The 17,091-nt window shown below is 56.3% G+C and overlaps 1 protein-coding gene and 1 long non-coding RNA gene across 2 annotated transcripts; one reads left to right on the forward strand and one right to left on the reverse strand.

Annotated features, from left to right (window-relative positions):
- Positions 1-516: 516 nt before the first annotated feature.
- On the forward strand, positions 517-16,927 carry ATP13A1 (ATPase 13A1). Its single transcript, XM_025458212.3, has 26 exons — positions 517-918; positions 3,132-3,221; positions 3,335-3,525; positions 5,029-5,101; positions 5,327-5,482; positions 5,637-5,706; positions 5,785-5,891; positions 6,461-6,590; positions 6,715-6,770; positions 7,321-7,447; positions 7,528-7,665; positions 7,746-7,866; positions 8,215-8,372; positions 8,778-8,953; positions 9,024-9,134; positions 10,136-10,261; positions 11,057-11,165; positions 12,638-12,837; positions 12,920-13,016; positions 14,380-14,540; positions 14,613-14,727; positions 14,827-15,023; positions 15,817-15,959; positions 16,181-16,292; positions 16,378-16,521; positions 16,607-16,927. The coding sequence occupies exons 1-26, from the start codon at positions 517-519 to the stop codon at positions 16,715-16,717; spliced, it is 3,621 nt and encodes a 1,206-aa protein (XP_025313997.1). The 3' UTR covers positions 16,718-16,927.
- On the reverse strand, positions 917-12,158 carry LOC112666797 (uncharacterized). Its single transcript, XR_007404271.1, has 3 exons — positions 11,702-12,158; positions 4,303-4,375; positions 917-1,729 (listed from the first exon to the last, which is right to left on the reverse strand). It is a non-coding gene; the product is annotated as an uncharacterized LOC112666797 (long non-coding RNA).
- Positions 16,928-17,091: the final 164 nt, after the last annotated feature.

Raw genomic sequence — 17,091 nt, forward strand, 5'->3', positions numbered from 1 at the left:
ACAAGGGCCCCTCCCGCGGGGAAACCAACCCGGCACCCTGCCCCTCGCAAGTCCCGCCTTCATGACAAACCCCGCCCCTCGGGCCTGTGCAGGCCTCGCCCCCAGAACCCCAGCGTTTCCGTAATTGGCCCGCCTCCGTAGGGTCCAGGCTCCGCCCCTGACGATCCAAACTGGCCACTGCCTGGGTAGTTCTGGACAAGAGCTCCCCTCTTCCGGTTCAGGCGTCAAGGTGGCGCCCAACCCGCCTAGCTTAGTCTTTTCCGGTCTCTGTCCGGCGTGGCAGGGCGGGCAGGCAGCCTTAGCCCTTTCAAGACTCTGTCATGGCCGCGCCCTGCCTCTCCTTCCGGCTTCAGCTGTCATGGCGGCGCCCTGAGTAACCACTTCCGAACCCAACTCCTCCATTGTCCGGCTCTTTCTACCCTCCGGCTACTATGGCGGCGCCCAGGGCTCAACGGAAGTTAAACATCGGAAGTGAGGCGGTTCCTCTGCCCGGAAGCGAGCGCGGCGCTGGGAAAGATGGCGGCGGCGGCGGCTGCTGCGGTGGGCAACGCGGTGCCCTGCGGGGCCCGGCCTTGCGGGGCCCGGCCCGGCGGGCAGCCCAAGCCCAGGCCGCAGCCGCGCACCCTCCTCGCTGCCGGCCCGGCGCTCATAGCGAGCGGCGATGAGCTGGTCGCAGCCGTATGGCCGTACCGGCGACTGGCGCTGCTGCGGCGCCTCACGGTGCTGCCGTTCGCGGGACTGCTCTACCCGGCCTGGGTGGGCGCCGCGGCCGCCGGCTGCTGGGGCTGGGGCAGCAGCTGGGTGCAGATCCCTGAAGCCGCGCTGCTTGTGCTTGCCACCATCTGCCTCGCGCACGCGCTCACCGTCCTCTCGGGGCATTGGTCCGTGCACGCGCACTGCGCGCTCACCTGCACCCCGGTAAGTGCGCGGGCACGAGCCCGACCCTCGGCTCGGTCGGGCCTTGCGGCGGGTCACAGTCACGACGTTCGTGTCGATCCCCACCCCATCCCGGGCCTCCTGTTTCCAGGGCCTGAGTCCCCAGCGGTGTCCTCTGGGTGGCCCAATCCTGGTCCCGCTACTGACTTGTGCGACCCTGGCGCAGATTACTTCCCTTCCTTGGAATCCTTCCCTGGTGTGGTCATTTAGATTCGATAGGGTAATACCTATAAAAAGCTCAGTGTAGGCTCCAGCATATGTCGCTCTTTGATTTGGCTTGTTAATGCTAGCTACCATAGTAGCGAGTACTAGGTACTTTCTCCTGGAAACGGTCATGTTCTCCTTCTATCTCCTATCTTGGTTTTCAAAATGTGAGGCTAGGCCTTCGAGGTGTGTTCCTGTATCTGTGAAGCTTGTTTTGAGAACTCAGTTGTCCAGTGTGTAAAGGTCCTTGCATACTAGGACCGAAATTAGGTTGAAATGTTCTTTGATCGTAGCATTTAAGAGGAGCAGGAGCAATTTGTGGGCAAGTGACTTAACTGTTTCGGAGTCTCTTTAGACCTGTGTCCAAGATGAGGGTGGTGACATTGAGGGCTTCTGTTGGAATATAGCAGCACGGTAGCACTTCTGACCCTTAACCCCCAGGATCTGGATAGGGAGAGCAGCTGGATCAGCAGTTACTGCTGGTGACTGCACTGCTGTTCTCTGGGCCTGCCTCAGATGACACTGGCATGTTTGGAGCCATGGGCACCGAGGTCCAGCCAGCCTCCCCGTTGATCCCAGGCATGTGTTTCTGGAAGAAGAGGGAAAGGGAAGAGCATGAATGGCTGCAGAAAAAGACAGAAGCTCCCTCTCTTTAAATCCAAATGTGGACTGAGTCCTCTCTTTTCTGAGGGAATTAAGTCTCGGTTGTCCCAATAAGCGTTATCCCAGGGGAGGGGCTCAAACTATGGGCTTGGTGACTTCAGGTCAATACAATGAAAGACTCCAGTGAGGGACAAAGAAATACAGGGAAGTTGGAGGGAGTGTGACCAGCCACCCCAACCTCCACTTCCAGCTGCCTTTGGGCCTGCAGCTAGAAAGCATGTGTGTTAACTTTCTTTCCAGCGGTGGAAGAAAAAGAGGAGCTAAGCCACCATGGGGTGAGGACAAGCAGATCTGGGTTTCCATCAGAGATCTCAGGTTCTTTTCTCTGGGTTTCACTTTCCCTTTGTGTAAATTGAGAACCGTAACACCCACTGCGTGCCATTAGGAGAAGAAACTGAAAAACTGCAAAGTGCCTGGCCTGGCAGTGGCCTGGCAGTAGCCCCGAGTAGCTCTTCACACTTTTTTTCCATGGTGTTTTTGTAGTTAAGTCTTTGTTATTTTTTGCCTGCTCCAAGGCTGGTGATCTTCCCAAGGGGCAGGCAGGGCCCTTCTTCTGAGGGTCACCCTTTGGCACCTGCCCTCACACACACACACACCCACCATAGGGGCTGATGAGCCAGCGCCGCAGCAGTGAGATGGGTACAGCTCAGGCTTCAGGCCTCACATATTCATCCATTGCCTCTGCATTTTAAGCACTGAGGAAACAGCAGTGAACAAAACAGACAGAAGCTCTTGCCTTCATAGTATTGGTGGGAGAGGTAGAGCTTGCGCTCAGCCACCAGTGCTACAGAGAGGAAAACCCTGGCCAAGGAGAGGAACATTGTAAGGACCTCTTATGTGGAGCCTCCTCTGGGGGAGGTCTTTTGAGAAGGGGACATTTGTACAAAGCCCTGAAGCTGATTGTGGGACCACATGTTCGAGGCAGAGAAAACAGCTTGTGCCGAGGCCCTTGGCTGAAGCAAGGACAGGCCTCGTTGTCCCCCATCATTTCAGGACACGAAATAGTTAAGAGAGGGGATGCAGAGCAGCAGCCGGCCAGTGGGCTGTGACAAGACTTGGCCCACGTGGTTTATGGGTGCAGGTCATGCAGGGGACATTCTTCCTGTTTGAGTTCAGCAGAACCCCAAGCATTGGGTGCTGTCTGTGACTCCGATTTTTATGATACGAGACCAGAGGTGTGGTGAGGTGGTATCTTTGTCTCAGTGACAGACTGGAGAGTGGACAGGCCAGTGCTCTGAGCCTAGAGCCGCTGTGCTTGCAACCTCACCAGGAGGGCTTTGGAGGTGGGGGTTGAGAAGGCCTTGGCAACACCGCTTTGCCCCTCGCAGGAGTACGACCCCAGGAAAGCAACCTTCGTGAAGGTGGTGCCGACCCCCAACAATGGTTCCACTGAGCTCGTGGCCCTGCACCGGGATGAGGTAGGGACGGACCAGCTGTTGGGCTGCTCAGCCCAGGACTTGGGTGGGACTCCCAGGCCTGACAGACACCCCCAGGTGTGGGCCTTCTGCCATAGACATGCCTGCTCCCACAGGGTGAAGATGGACAGGAGGTGCTGTCCTTTGAATTCCAGAAGATCAAGTATTCCTACGACACCCTGGAGAAGAAGCGCTTCCTCCCTGTGGCCTTTCCCGTGAGAAATGCCTTCTCATACTACCAGAGCAACAGAGGGTTCCAGGAGGATTCAGAGATCCGTGCAGCCGAGAAGAAATTTGGGAGCAATAAGTGAGTCCTGATGTGCCCATGTGTTGTGACAGGGCTGGGGCTCTGCCTGTGGTCACAGCATGGACATTTGGCTGAGCCACTGGCTCCTTTTCCTGTTACTGCCCTGTCAAGTCCTCGTGCCTAGGAAATGGGAGAGGAGCCCGCCCCTTCAACGATACATCCCAGGTGAAGATGGCAGTCACCTTTTGAGAAATGTGTTCTAGTCTTACCTCCCCTGGACTCACCAGCTGACAGGGACCCTGGAGGTGCTCTCCAACAGGAGCCCATGCAACTCTTCGTGGCAGCCTGGGCCAACGCCCCAGAGAGTTGACTGCTGATGCTTGTTTTGTAATTATTGTAGGATTTCTCTTTGTTTTTAAGCTTTTCTTTTAAGTGTGTGTTATCACCATGCTTCTCATACTCATCTCAGCACTTTAGGAAGAGTGATAAAGGAGTTGCCAGTGATCACAATAGTTCTCCTTTCTACTGGGCATGATGGCAGACACCTTGTACATACTTCCTCCCTTTAATCCGCAAAACCACCAGTGCTGACATGGAACTAGGTGGGGGCAGAGCAGGGCTTTAGAGCTCATTGTTCATCACCAGAGCCCCTGGTCCTGCCTCCATGATAATTGTCCTCAATCTGAAAACCCTCAGAACCTTTAGAGAATTCTTTTCTTATTCAGTTGCTTTTAAAAAACTACCGAGGTTTAAAACAAACAAACAAAAAAAAAAAACTGAGGTACTGTCACAAGTAGCAATCTAATAAGAAGATTCACAAGAAATTTATACCTTTACCTTCTGCTTGGGGTCACCCTTGGTGGTGGCCTGGGATGTCCCTTCTCACATCTCCTGGCTCATGCAAAGTTACCTGATATAATACAGAATGGGGTCTGGTTGTTGTTATCACAGTGGTTTCTTTTTCTTACACCCCATATCTAGGACACATCTCCAAGGGCAGGGTAAGGGTGGCCCTACTTGACCTGGCTGGTCCCCTGGCCAGACTGGGCCACCCCACAGTGGCACAGAACACACCCTTAGGCCTTACTCCTCAATTTATGGGGCTTATTTAAAGGAGGTTTTAGAAAATTTCAGCTCCAGACCTCCCCTCTCCAACTCGGAGTGGAGCTCAGGCCCCAGAAGATTCCACAGTGCCCAGCTGCCAGGCCTTTTCTGCACAGCGGCAGGGCTCCCATCTCAGTCAGGGAGCTCCTTCTCTGCCCGCCTTCTTACTCAACCTGATGATAAGTTCTGTCTCCCACTAGCCCTGCTTGGGTGGGTGGCTGCCTGCTTGAACAGCCTGTCGCTAGTTCAGAAGCTTTACCTGGGTTCTGCGGAGGAGAGAGCTGGCAACAGTTAGCACGCCTGCCCCAGTGCCTTGGGGACAAGGAGAGCCGTAGTAGAGTGGAGGGTCCTTTCTGGCTCATTCCCTGGGGAGGCCTGCAATGCTCTGAGTGAAGGTGTCAGGGTGGGGCCTCTGAGGTCTCATACTATGAACAGGATGTGGGGTCTGGTCTCTTGCAGGGCTGAGATGGTGGTGCCTGACTTCTCGGAGTTGTTCAAGGAGAGAGCCACAGCACCTTTCTTTGTGTTCCAGGTAGAGCAGCAGCTTGAGCCCTTCTCCCCATCCCACCTTCCCTCATCCCTTGGGGCTTTCCACAGCAGTCTCCATTTCCAGACCTGAAATCCTCTTTGTGTCCTCATGGATCTGAGCCCATGGGCAGAATGACCTTTGGTGTCCCTTCCCAGCCTCCACAGGGGTCTTCGTGTGCCCCCATGGATGGCCGGGCAGGGGTGTGGACACACAGGCTGTGTCCTACAGGTGTTTTGCGTGGGGCTCTGGTGTCTGGATGAGTACTGGTACTACAGCGTCTTCACACTCTCCATGCTGGTGGCCTTCGAGGCCTCCTTGGTGCAGCAGCAGATGCGGAACATGTCTGAGATCCGGAAGATGGGCAACAAGCCCCACATGATCCAGGTGTGGCCAACAGGGAGATTGGCCGGGGCAGGGTGGGGGGCTGCCAGTCCCAGTGTTTGTGTGCAGTGGGAACAGGGTGAGATCAGCTCCAGGGATGCGCCTGCATCATGCGCACTGTAGGATCCAGAGCTGACTGCACCTTACCTCTACCCAGGTCTACCGCAGCCGAAAGTGGAGGCCCATTGCCAGTGATGAGATTGTTCCTGGAGACATCGTCTCCATCGGTGAGGCACAATTCTGATCTGTCCTGGTGGGAGCCCTTTCTCTTGGCTCCTCTCTAACCCTCCTGCCCCTTCCTGCAGGCCGCTCCCCGCAGGAAAACCTAGTGCCATGTGATGTGCTGCTGCTGCGAGGCCGCTGCATTGTGGACGAGGCCATGCTCACAGGGGAGTCGGTGCCACAGATGAAGGTGCTGGGTGGGGAGCGGGGGTCGTACTCAGTGTGTCACTGTCCTATTCGTGGAGGAGGGAGAGGGTTGGTAGCTGGGCCATCATCCTGCCCAGGCATGGATGGAGGAGGAATGGAACCCTGGCCTAAGAGACTAGAAGAGGCAGAGTAGGTGCAGTGCCTAGTTGGAGCTTCCAGATTTCCTGGTCTTGCCCTCGGACGAAGGGGAGCTGGGTAATAATGAGAGGGAAGGAGATCAGAAAGGCCAAGATCGTCAGGAGTTGTCCAGGCCAGGGACCAGGGACGTCGGACTGAGGTGGGCTGAGGGGAAACCAAGAGAGTACAAAGCCTCAAGCCAATTGTGAGATCACGAGGAGTCGACGTGGAGTCGACGTGAGTCAATGTGAGTGCACCTGCAGGTGGAGAGGAGGCATGGCAGGCTGCTGTTCCTGGTCAGCTGCACTGTGTTAGGCTAGGAGCCCTGCAGGGGTCAGAGTGGCTCATCCCAGCCCCAGGAGCCTACTCTTGCCAGACTGGGGACAGAGGAGGCTGAGATGAGACCGCCCTCACCATTCTTTCCTTCCTGCTCAGGAGCCCATTGAAGACCTTAACCCTGACCGGGTGCTGGACCTCCAGGCTGACTCTCGGCTCCATGTCATCTTTGGGGGCACCAAGGTGGTGCAGCACATCCCCCCGCAGAAGGCCACCACGGGCCTGAAGCGTAGGTGCCTTGGGGGGTCTGAAGTGTCCTGGCCCCACCATCCCCACCCCCTCCACATCTGCTTGACTGTGAGGGAGTTGGGATGAACAGACACAAATGATGCTGGTCCTGTTTGTCTCTGCAGCGGTTGACAACGGGTGTGTGGCTTACGTTCTTAGGACTGGATTCAATACATCCCAGGTATGGCCCCTTGTCTGGCTCTGGGGAGGGTAGGCCTTAGGGCGGGTGGCAGACAGTCGACAGTGGCTCTTTCAGACCCCAGAACATCCTCGCCAAAGACTTATTCAGACAGCAGGTATCGGCTTGTGGCCAGGGCGCAGACATGAGCCCTACACCAGGCCTGCTGTCTTCAGCTGAGGTTCTGGTGGGGAGCACAGAAAGGAAACTGGCCAAACACACTGGGGTCACGAACAGAATCACACCCGTAAACTTGACTAAAGTGAGCGCTGCCTTGTAGAGGTAATTGGCAGCACCTCCTTCTGAAAGACTCAGTCCCCCCATCTCAGCCACTTCTTGCCCTGACCCCCAGTTTTTGACCACTGGTCTTTATAGCCCTTAGCCAAGTTGCAGCCCCCTACATAGTTGTGTGGACCCTGTGTCATGGGTGCAAGAGTCACAGGTGGGCCCAGGGCAGGCACCCCCCATCCAGACAGAGAATGTGGCCTGGTGCTCTCAGGTGTGAGAGGCCACCTCCCTGGCAGAAAAGGCCTCTAAGCTTCTGATCTTCTAGGGCAAGCTGCTGCGCACCATCCTCTTTGGAGTCAAGAGGGTAACTGCAAACAACCTGGAGACCTTCATTTTCATCCTCTTCCTCCTTGTGTTTGCCATCGCAGCAGCTGCCTATGTGTGGATTGAAGGTATATGCGGGGGCCCCTCCCCTGCCTGCTGGCCCCCTCCCACTCTCCGGCCCCTAGGCTGGCAGGCCCTGTCTCTGCAGGCACCAAGGACCCTAGCCGGAACCGTTACAAGCTCTTTCTGGAATGCACACTGATCCTCACATCAGTCGTGCCCCCGGAACTGCCCATTGAGTTGTCTCTGGCTGTCAATACCTCCCTCATCGCCCTGGCCAAGCTGTGTGAGTGCCTGGGTCAGGGCTGGGGCGCTGAGTGGGCCAGGGCCTGACAGAACCCCTGACCCTGACTCCCCACTTCCCAGACATGTACTGCACGGAGCCCTTCCGGATCCCATTCGCCGGCAAGGTGGAGGTGTGCTGCTTTGACAAGACAGGGACCTTGACTAGCGACAGCCTGGTCGTTCGTGGAGTGGCTGGGCTCAGGTGAGCACGAGTGGCCTGGGCTCTTGCCCAGCAGATGGCTTTGCAGGAACTCAAAGGACAGATAGCACCCACCCCTAGGTCCCATGGTGTACCCCAAAAGTCTGATCGGGAGCGGAGAGGCTCCTTTTGTTCCTCAATGTGGCAGCGACAGGGGCCCGGCTCCACCCCAAGCAGCCATTTGACCTTTAGGGACATCCACAAGATGGGCACAGATGTCCCGAGGACCAAGACAGTGCAATCCTCTGGGCCCCTGCAATGCGAGCCCAGAGTGGGAGCCCATCCCTCATCCTGGCTAGCGACTCCCAGGGGTTCTTCCACTCTATCAGCAGCTGTTTCCTATCTTTGCAGAGATGGGAAGGAGGTCACTCCTGTGTCCAACATCCCTGTAGAAACGCACCGTGCCCTGGCCTCATGCCACTCCCTCATGCAGCTGGATGATGGCACCCTTGTGGGTGACCCACTCGAGAAGGCTATGCTGACAGCTGTGGACTGGACACTGACCAAAGGTGAGGGGCTGGAGCTTTGGGCCCAGCTGGGCTGAACTGTCAGCTCTCGCACCCCTGGGCAGGCGGGCTACATCCCTCAGAGACAGTGTGTCCAGCTCAGGGGCAGGCAAGCCCACAGCTCTGGTGGTCCCCTAGGTGGGTGGGCACAGGCTTACCTCTGACCTGAGATAGTCCACCCCTTGGAAGTAGAACCTGCCCCACCTGCTGGAAGCCACGGGCAGCGTCCTCTGAGTACAGATCTCCCAATCTGATCCCTCCTAGAGCGAGGAGCCCCCCATCCCCCTTCCCTACCCTGCAGGGTCTGGGTCTGAGGGCGGGGGGAACAGAGGGGTGGAAAGGGGAGGCGGGGGCTTGGCTGCCTCTTTGGAGCGAAGGCCCTCAGGATTCGTACTTATTTGTTTCCAGATGAGAAAGTATTCCCCCGAAGTATTAAAACTCAGGGGCTGAAAATTCACCAGCGCTTTCATTTTGCCAGTGCCCTAAAGCGAATGTCCGTGCTCGCCTCCTATGAGAAGCTAGGCTCCACTGATCTCTGCTACATCGCGGCTGTGAAGGGGGCCCCCGAAACCCTGCACTCCATGGTGAGCCAGCCCCGGCCCCGGGGGAAGGGGGGCGTGGGGCGGTCGGTGACATCCCCTGCGTTCCCTGCAGTTCGCCCAGTGCCCACCTGACTACCACCACATCCATACGGAGATTTCCCGGGAAGGAGCCCGAGTCCTGGCGCTGGGGTACAAGGAACTGGGGCACCTCACCCACCAGCAGGTAAGGGTTCAGGCCCCCCATCTGCTGGCCCTGTATCCATACCGCCATCTATTCCCTGCAGCATCACCATGAGCAGGCACAGTTTCTTCCTCCTCCCTGGCATCTACCTTGGGAGGCCCTGAGTGGCCCTCAGTCCTTTGTCCCTTCTCTACTGTGTACCTGCTTCTTATGGAACCCCATCCCACCCTGGCTTCTGAGGCCACTTCCTGCAGAGTAACCAGGGCTCCATGCAGCCTCTTATCCCACACCCTTGAATCCTCACACTCCCCAGGGATCACCAGGAGGCACCTTGGATTCCTGTCTCCAGCCCCGTTCTACCCCTACCCTGCCTGACCACCCAATCACCACGTGGTGTTGGGGTACCCCCAGTTCTCTGTCATACTGTTTATCCTGCCAATTATTGGCTCCTCCCATTTCCACCATCAGTAGTGCTGTTTTATCTGGTTCCCCCTTCGTTCTCATCCAGTCCACTTACAGCTAATGGCTGAGAAATCCTTCTAGAACGTATATACCAGGTTGCGTCCCTGTGTTCAGACCCCAAGTCACAGCTTACTCTCCTGCCCCCAGGACCACCCTGCTTGGTGCCTCTCCCTGAGCCTATCTGCCCCATTCCCCTGCGTTTGTCTTTTATGGCAGTTAGTCTTCTGATTTCTGGGACTCTCTTCCAGTAGAAGGCAAGCTTTATGAGGGCAAGAGTTTGCGGTTTCTGGTATGAGGTATAGGGTGAGCATGCGCTTAATGGATAACAAAGGAGTATCTGACTTTGCCATCTTAGAAGTGGAGTCACAGAGGCTTATGCCCTGTTGTTGTTTACCAGGGAGTAAAGCCCCGTGGTGGGGAAACCAGGGTCATGTGGGTCCAGGGTACCTTCTGCCCTCCCTACTTCTTACCTGAGCCTCAAGTGTTCCTCCTGTAAGGATGGGCCCTTCCCTGACCCCCACTCCACTGCTTGAAAATGGAGGAGGGATGGGTCATGAGGGTAACCCTGTATCCCTTTACAGGCCCGGGAGGTCAAACGGGAGGCCCTGGAGTGCAACCTCAAGTTCGTTGGCTTCATCGTGGTCTCCTGCCCACTCAAGGCTGACTCTAAGTCCGTAATCCGGGAGATCCAGAATGCATCCCACCGGGTACAGCTGCTGGGCCCCAAGGGTGGGTGGGTCTTGGTTCCTTTTTCCAGAGAGAGCAATGTGACAACGGAGGGCAGTTCTCCCCTCAGTGGGGCAGGTGTGGGTGGGTATCCACGTCTCAGTCTCAAGGATGTCTTTCTTGGATTTTGACCAAGCTCCATCACAGCTCTGGTGCTCATGCTGTCCCAGGTCCCCCTTTGGGACCTGATCTGTGCACACCCTTCTCAAGTTACTTCTTTTGCCCCCGGCATCCCTGGGAGGCGAGGGCAATTCCCCCACTCCACCCCATCCTAGAGACGAGGAGTTGGACTGCAGATGTAGAGGCAACTCCTAGACAAACTACATCCATCTGTCCTGTGGTTTCTATTTTTTAGTTTGGGACTCAGGATGTAGTTTAGGATGTGGGAGGATAGTGAGCAGTCTCAGAGTTGGTGACGTGAATACCCCACCTGGCCCTCAGCGGTCACAGCCCGTCTTCCCATCACCGGGCTCTAACTGAGAAGACTGGAGCATCTGCTCCCTCTACCTAGGGCAGCTACCAAGTCAAGAGGGTTCACACCAATGGTTGGTTCTTAGTCTGTATTACAAATAAAGGCTGTGAGTGTTTTTAGACACACATACATGTATCGTTGGCATAAAACACCACCAGGTTGGGATGGATTGTGGTCCTTGGAAGCCCATTCTGCATCAGGGGGCCAAGACTACCTTCTGTGGCCTTGTTTAGAGGGGCCTCAGCCACCAGGTCTGGAGTTCTGACCTGCGAGGCCCTGCCCCACTGTGCCTCTATGTTCTCAGGTGGTCATGATCACAGGTGACAACCCGCTCACTGCCTGCCACGTGGCTCAGGAACTGCACTTCATTGAAAAGGCACAAACACTGATCCTGCAGCCTCCCACGGAGAAAGGTGAGGTATCATGAGTCCATAGGCTGGGGGAACCCTGAGTCCAAGAACAGCTCTGATCTGGTGGCCCACCTGCATTTCAGGCCTGAGAGAATACCCTCACTGTCATCCAGTATCTGTGACCCAGACCTGTGGAACATAGCCATGCTTTATCAGCATGCTTGGGCCCTCTGGCCAAGGAGCCCCACACCTATATGTCCAGCAGTAGGCAGGCAATAACTGGTCTGGGGTCAGTGACGACTTAGAACCAGAGTGGTTGATTGTCGTCACACCAGGCCATGTTTCCTATCCTCACACCTGTTTTGGGCCTGGCAGGCTGCCTGTACACAGTGAGGGCTCCCCTCCTCTAAGCACAGGGATGCTAGTGCTCATCCTCAGCATGGCCAGACCCTAGGCAGGGTCTGGTTTGTGTTACCATGTTGGCCCCTCTGCCCTACATGGGAGGCCTCATCATCCCACACCCTATAGGAGGAAAGTGAACAGGTGTGCTGTTGACACTCCCACCTTATAGATAAGGAAACAGAAGTAAACTCACCCACCTTAGTGATACTGTGACTAAGGATTTGAACCCAGATGTTCTGACTCCAGAGTTCATGGCCTCTGGTCACTCCTGAGTAATCAAATTGGCTGCAAGTGGTGCCCCAGAATAGAACCAGTTGAGGGGCAGTCCAACCCCAGCACCTCCAACTGGTAGAGTATGGGTTCTGTCAGATGCCAGGGGATGGTGCCTGCCTGGGGAGCCACATGCATGGGGTTGGTTGCCAGGCTGCAGGTCAGAGAAGGGTACTGGCTTCTGGAACTCTGCTGGATTCTAGAATTTCGCAGTCCTTCTAGTCTGCACCATTGGTCCCACATGTCTGTCATCTCTGTCCCGGCCCCAGGGATTAGAGGCAGGTGGCCCAGAGATGGTAATCAGGACTATTGATTGGCGAGTGAAGTTGCTCTAGCAAAAAAGCCATCGTAAAAGTCAGATGGAGGTTGTTTTCCCTTCCAGCCCAGACAACCCAGGATGAGCCATGCAGTGCCAGAAGGCCTCCTTCAGCCATCCTTGTTTCTCAGTGTCCATGCCCGGGTCAGCCATCTAGAAAGATGAAGTGGTTGGCAAGCAGTATCTGGCCCAAGAAAGTGACTCAGTGCCCTGGCCCTGAAAGAGCAGGGTTTCAGACAGGTCCCAGGGTCAGCGGTGTCTTGCTCCTGAGGTCAGGCTGTCTAGATTTAAATCTGTGGTCTCAGGCCAGTGGCCTAGGCTCTGGGTTCTTGAATCCTTTGTATTAGAGGGTTCTGTGAACAACATCTGTGGGGTTGCTGGGGTCTAGGGTGCAGGTGTAGATGGGGGTTGGTAGAGATAAAAAGAGGTGGGGGGCCAAGAAGTTGCTTCAGAGAGATGAGACTGGGACGGCATATGTGGGCTTCACGTGAGGGGGAGTTGCTGACTGGCTGAACCCCCTCCCTGACCCTGGGCTCTGGCCCTGCAGGTCGACCCTGTGAGTGGCGCTCCATCGATGGCAGTGTCACGCTGCCCCTGGCCAGGGGCTCCCCGAAGTCACTGGCCCTGGAGCATGCGCTGTGCCTCACGGGCGATGGCCTGGCCCACTTACAAGCTGAGGACCCCCAGCAGCTGCTTCACCTCATCCCCCATGTGCAGGTGTTTGCCCGTGTGGCCCCCAAACAGAAGGTGTGTACAGAGGAGGTTGGGGGGCAGGCAGAGCCCTGGGGTCAGCACACAGCCCTCACTCAGTCCATCTCTGCACCCATAGGAGTTTGTCATCACCAGCCTGAAGGAGCTGGGCTACGTGACCCTCATGTGTGGCGACGGCACCAATGATGTGGGTGCCCTGAAGCATGCTGACGTGGGTGAGTCCTGCAAGCTGAGGGACTGTTCCTTCCGTTACTGTCCTGCAGCGCAGCTTAGCATCAGAGATATGTCACTGAGCGAGTTCTCTGAGGAGGCAGGGAATGGAGCAGGTGCCAGTGGGATTGGGGATCTGAGGAGTGCAGGTCTTTGGAAGGGACATAGGTGTCAGAGGAACAAGGTGGGGCAGGCAGGCACTGGGACCTCTGGGAGTATAGGAAGACAGGTGGACTCCAGGTGGCAGACACAGCTTGGTTTGTTCAGGCCTCCCGGTACTGTGAGGAGGACCATGTGGGCAGTGAGTGCTGAGGCTGGAGGCAGGGGAAGATGGAATAAGTAGGGATGCACAAACTGAAGCTGAGGTGTTTGCCAGCTGTTCACAGCCTTGGATTTCTGTCAACAGAATGCAGTTGTCAGGTTAAGGTTTCAAGACCAATCTGATGGGGCACTTGGGTGGCTCAGTTAAGTGTCCAACTCTTGATTTTGGCTGAGGTTATGATTTCAGGATTTGTGAGAGCAAGCCGCATGTTGGCTCTGGACTTGAGTGTAGCCTGCTTGAGATTCTCTCTCTCTCTTTTTCTCTCTCCTTCCTCCTCCCCAGCCCCCTACTCCACCCCTGTTTAAATGCACTTTTTTTTTTTATAAGACTTTATTTATTCATTCATGAGAGAGAGCCAGAGATGTAGGCAGAGGGAGAAGCAGGGTTCCCACAGGGAGCCTGATGCAGGACTCGATCCCAGGACCCTGGGATCACGACCTGAGCCAAAGGCAGAAGCTCAGCCACTGAGCTACTCGGGTGCCCCCACATGCGCACTCTCTCTAAAAATAAAGGAAAAAACCAACGTGATGTACCTAAAGCGCTTTTCAGATTCTTAACTACTTTATTAATTGTTATTCCTTAGAATTGTGATCCTTGGCAGTATATTTTGGAAATTAGTTGTTTTTGTTTTTTTTAAGATTTTTATAAATTATTTGAGAGAGCAGAAGTGGCAGGAGAAGGACATAGGGAAAAGGAGAAGCAGACTTCCTGCTGAGCAGGGCACAGACTTGGGGCTTGATCCCAGGACCCTGAAATCATGATCTGACCCAAAGGCAGACGCTTAACCCACTGAGCCACCTAGGTATTGCCGGAAATCAGTTTTGACTCCTCAGGTTTTCTGTGTATTTGGGTTTTGCTTTCCAAATGTAGAAAGTAGTATAGATGCTCTTTGAGGCACTCCTTGGGGAGATCATCTGAGATGGGGAGGTTTGGCTCCTGTGAGTAGACACGGCACTCCATTCTGCATGGGGCCTCACTTGACACAGGGCCAGCCGCTGGGGTGACTGGATCCCTCTCGCTCCAGACACATACATACCTCCCCGCAGGTGTGGCACTCCTGGCCAATGCCCCCGAGCGAGTTGTGGAACGGCGCCGACGGCCGCGAGATAGCCCTGTTCTGAGCAGCAGTGGAGTCCGGGCCACCTCCAGGGCAGCCAAGCAGAAGTCAGGGCTCCCACCCCCCGAGGAACAACTGGTCTCCCAGCGGGTGAGTCACAGGATGTGGGTGGCAGTGGCACCCTTTGGTGGCCAAGTCTCACCCCTGCTCCCTGCCCCACAGGACCGCCTGAGCCAGGTGCTGCGGGAACTAGAGGATGAGAGCATGCCCATTGTGAAGCTGGGGGATGCCAGCATCGCTGCCCCCTTCACCTCCAAGCTCTCCTCCATCCAGTGCAGTGAGTCCCACCCCAGTCCTTCTCCCTGTGCCCATCCCCAGGACCATCCTGATTGGCCCCATGCCCACACCTTCCTCTCCTCCCCTGCCCCCCCTACAGTCTGCCACGTGATCAAGCAGGGCCGCTGTACACTGGTGACCACGCTGCAGATGTTCAAGATCCTGGCACTCAATGCCCTCATCCTGGCCTATAGTCAGAGTGTTCTCTACTTGGAGGGCGTCAAGTTCAGTGACTTCCAGGCCACACTGCAGGGGTTGCTGCTGGCCGGCTGCTTCCTCTTCATCTCCCGTTCCAAGGTGGGCTGAGACACAGGCAAAAGCAGGGGCTCCCTCCCATCTCAGGAATACCCTTTACCTCTTTGGGCCAGCTAGGGTGGACTGTTAAAGTCACCACTACTACATGTCATCCATTTGTCTTCACAGCAGCCCTCAGGGTGGGAACTGTCATCCCCATGTTATAGATGGGGACCCCTTGAGCAGGGCAGGTGCATGCTGAGGCTCCTCAGAGGGGCACAACTTGGGCCCCAGCACTGTCCACCAGCTGGGGTCTCAGGTGGCCTACACAGAACCCACAGGCAAGGAGAAGACAATGGGGAAATGATTATCAAGACCATTCAGAAAGCATGCAGTATCATGAAAAATACAGAGTGGGTGATAAGCTACAGGGGACAGCCTTAGGTTGTTCAGGGGAGCCTGTGTGATGCATAAAGAACAAGGGAACCTTCCAGGAAGTAGGCAGAAAGGCTATAGATGGGCATCTGCTAATGCCAGGAGCACCTGGTAGCCAGAGGAGGGGGTCGGTGAGTTGTGTCAATCATGCACATCTGGTGGGTCCCAGGGAGGGCTTTGGTTTGTTCCAGAACAAGGGGAGAGGGGTGGGTTTGGCTGCTCTGTGGAGCATAGGCCTTGAGTGAGGGTGTGGTGGAATCTGCACTAAGGCCTGGGTAATGAGGAGGGCTCTGGGGACTGGTGCTGACTCATAACCTCCAGGATTTGGTGACTGCTCTCTGCACGAATCCTGCCAGGAGGCAGGGTGGACTGGTGCAGGGGGGCCTGGACCCTGACATGTCCCTCCACCCTGCTACTACAGCCCCTCAAGACTCTCTCCCGAGAGCGGCCCCTGCCCAACATCTTCAACCTGTACACCGTCCTTACGGTCGTGCTCCAGTTCTGTGTCCACTTCCTGAGTCTCGTCTACCTGTACAGTGAGGCCCAGGCCCGGAGCCCCAAGAAGTGAGTGCTGCCCCAGCATGGGAGTTGGGGAGGGGCAGGGCGCTCGTAGGCAGTGGGCAGTGTCCCTGCAGTGGAGGCTACAGGAGGATGTGCAGCCAGGCATTACTACCCCTGTGGGGTAACCAAGGTCTAGCCAGTGGGGTCAGCCAGGCAGAGAGCCCTGGCTCTGTACAGGGATGACGGAGGTCAGAGACGGCCCTGTCCCCTGTGTGTTGCTGCAGGCAGGAGCAGTTCGTGGACCTGTACAAGGAGTTTGAGCCAAGCCTGGTCAACAGCACCGTGTACATCATGGCAATGGCCATGCAGATGGCCACCTTTGCCATCAACTACAAAGTGAGGCCCAGCCCTTTCCTGAGTTCACCCTGCTCACTTTCCTGGCCTCTACAGCACATGACTCTTCATCTTTCTGTCCCCACAGGGCCCACCATTCATGGAAAGCTTGCCAGAGAACAAGCCCCTCGTGTGGAGCCTGGCTGTGTCACTCCTGGCCATCGTGGGCCTGCTCCTTGGCTCCTCGCCTGACTTCAACAGTCAGTTTGGCCTCGTGGACATCCCTGTGGAGGTGAGTGACCCTGTGGATGTGGCCCCAGGACTTAGCCTGGGCCCATCCACAGGCACCCGGCTCACCAGTGTTCCTTGCCCCACAGTTCAAGCTGGTCATCGCCCAGGTCCTGCTCCTGGACTTCTGCCTGGCGCTCCTGGCCGACCGTGTCCTGCAGTTCTTCCTGGGGACCCCGAAGCTGAAAGTGCCTTCCTGAGATGGCAGTGCCGGCACTTGCTGCCCATGTTGGTGCCACCGGGCGGGAGCCCCAAGAGGGAACACTGCCCCAGTGGTGAGGCAGGTCCGGCCTTGCCACCAGGACTGAACTGAGCTGGGACCACCCCGCAGCCACTTGAGGGCCTGGCTGGCAGAACCAGCCTAGGGCCAGCACCTTTGGTAAATAAAGCCGCATCCACGATTTTAAGAAGCCTTGCCTCCACCTTTGTCTGTACCACTGGAGGGGTCATGGTGGGGCTGTGCAGTCACCGAGCAGGGAGGGTCCTGGCACCTCCCCAGAAACCATGAGGTTGTTAAAAAGCCTCTGGATCCAGCTGTTCGGTGCCAGGCTCCAATCTCAGAGAGTTGTACATA

Source organism: Canis lupus, chromosome 20 (genome assembly GCF_003254725.2).
Source record: "Canis lupus dingo isolate Sandy chromosome 20, ASM325472v2, whole genome shotgun sequence".
Lineage (NCBI taxonomy): Eukaryota > Metazoa > Chordata > Mammalia > Carnivora > Canidae > Canis > Canis lupus.

Coding starts and splice junctions, on each gene's coding strand:
- ATP13A1 (XM_025458212.3), top strand. CDS start 517: ATGGCGGCGGCGGCGGCTGCTGCGGTGGGCAACGCGGTGCCCTGCGGG. Junction 3,526..5,028: donor AAGAAATTTGGGAGCAATAA/GTGAGTCCTGAT, acceptor GGTCTCTTGCAG/GGCTGAGATGGTGGTGCCTG. Junction 9,135..10,135: donor GGCACCTCACCCACCAGCAG/GTAAGGGTTCAG, acceptor ATCCCTTTACAG/GCCCGGGAGGTCAAACGGGA.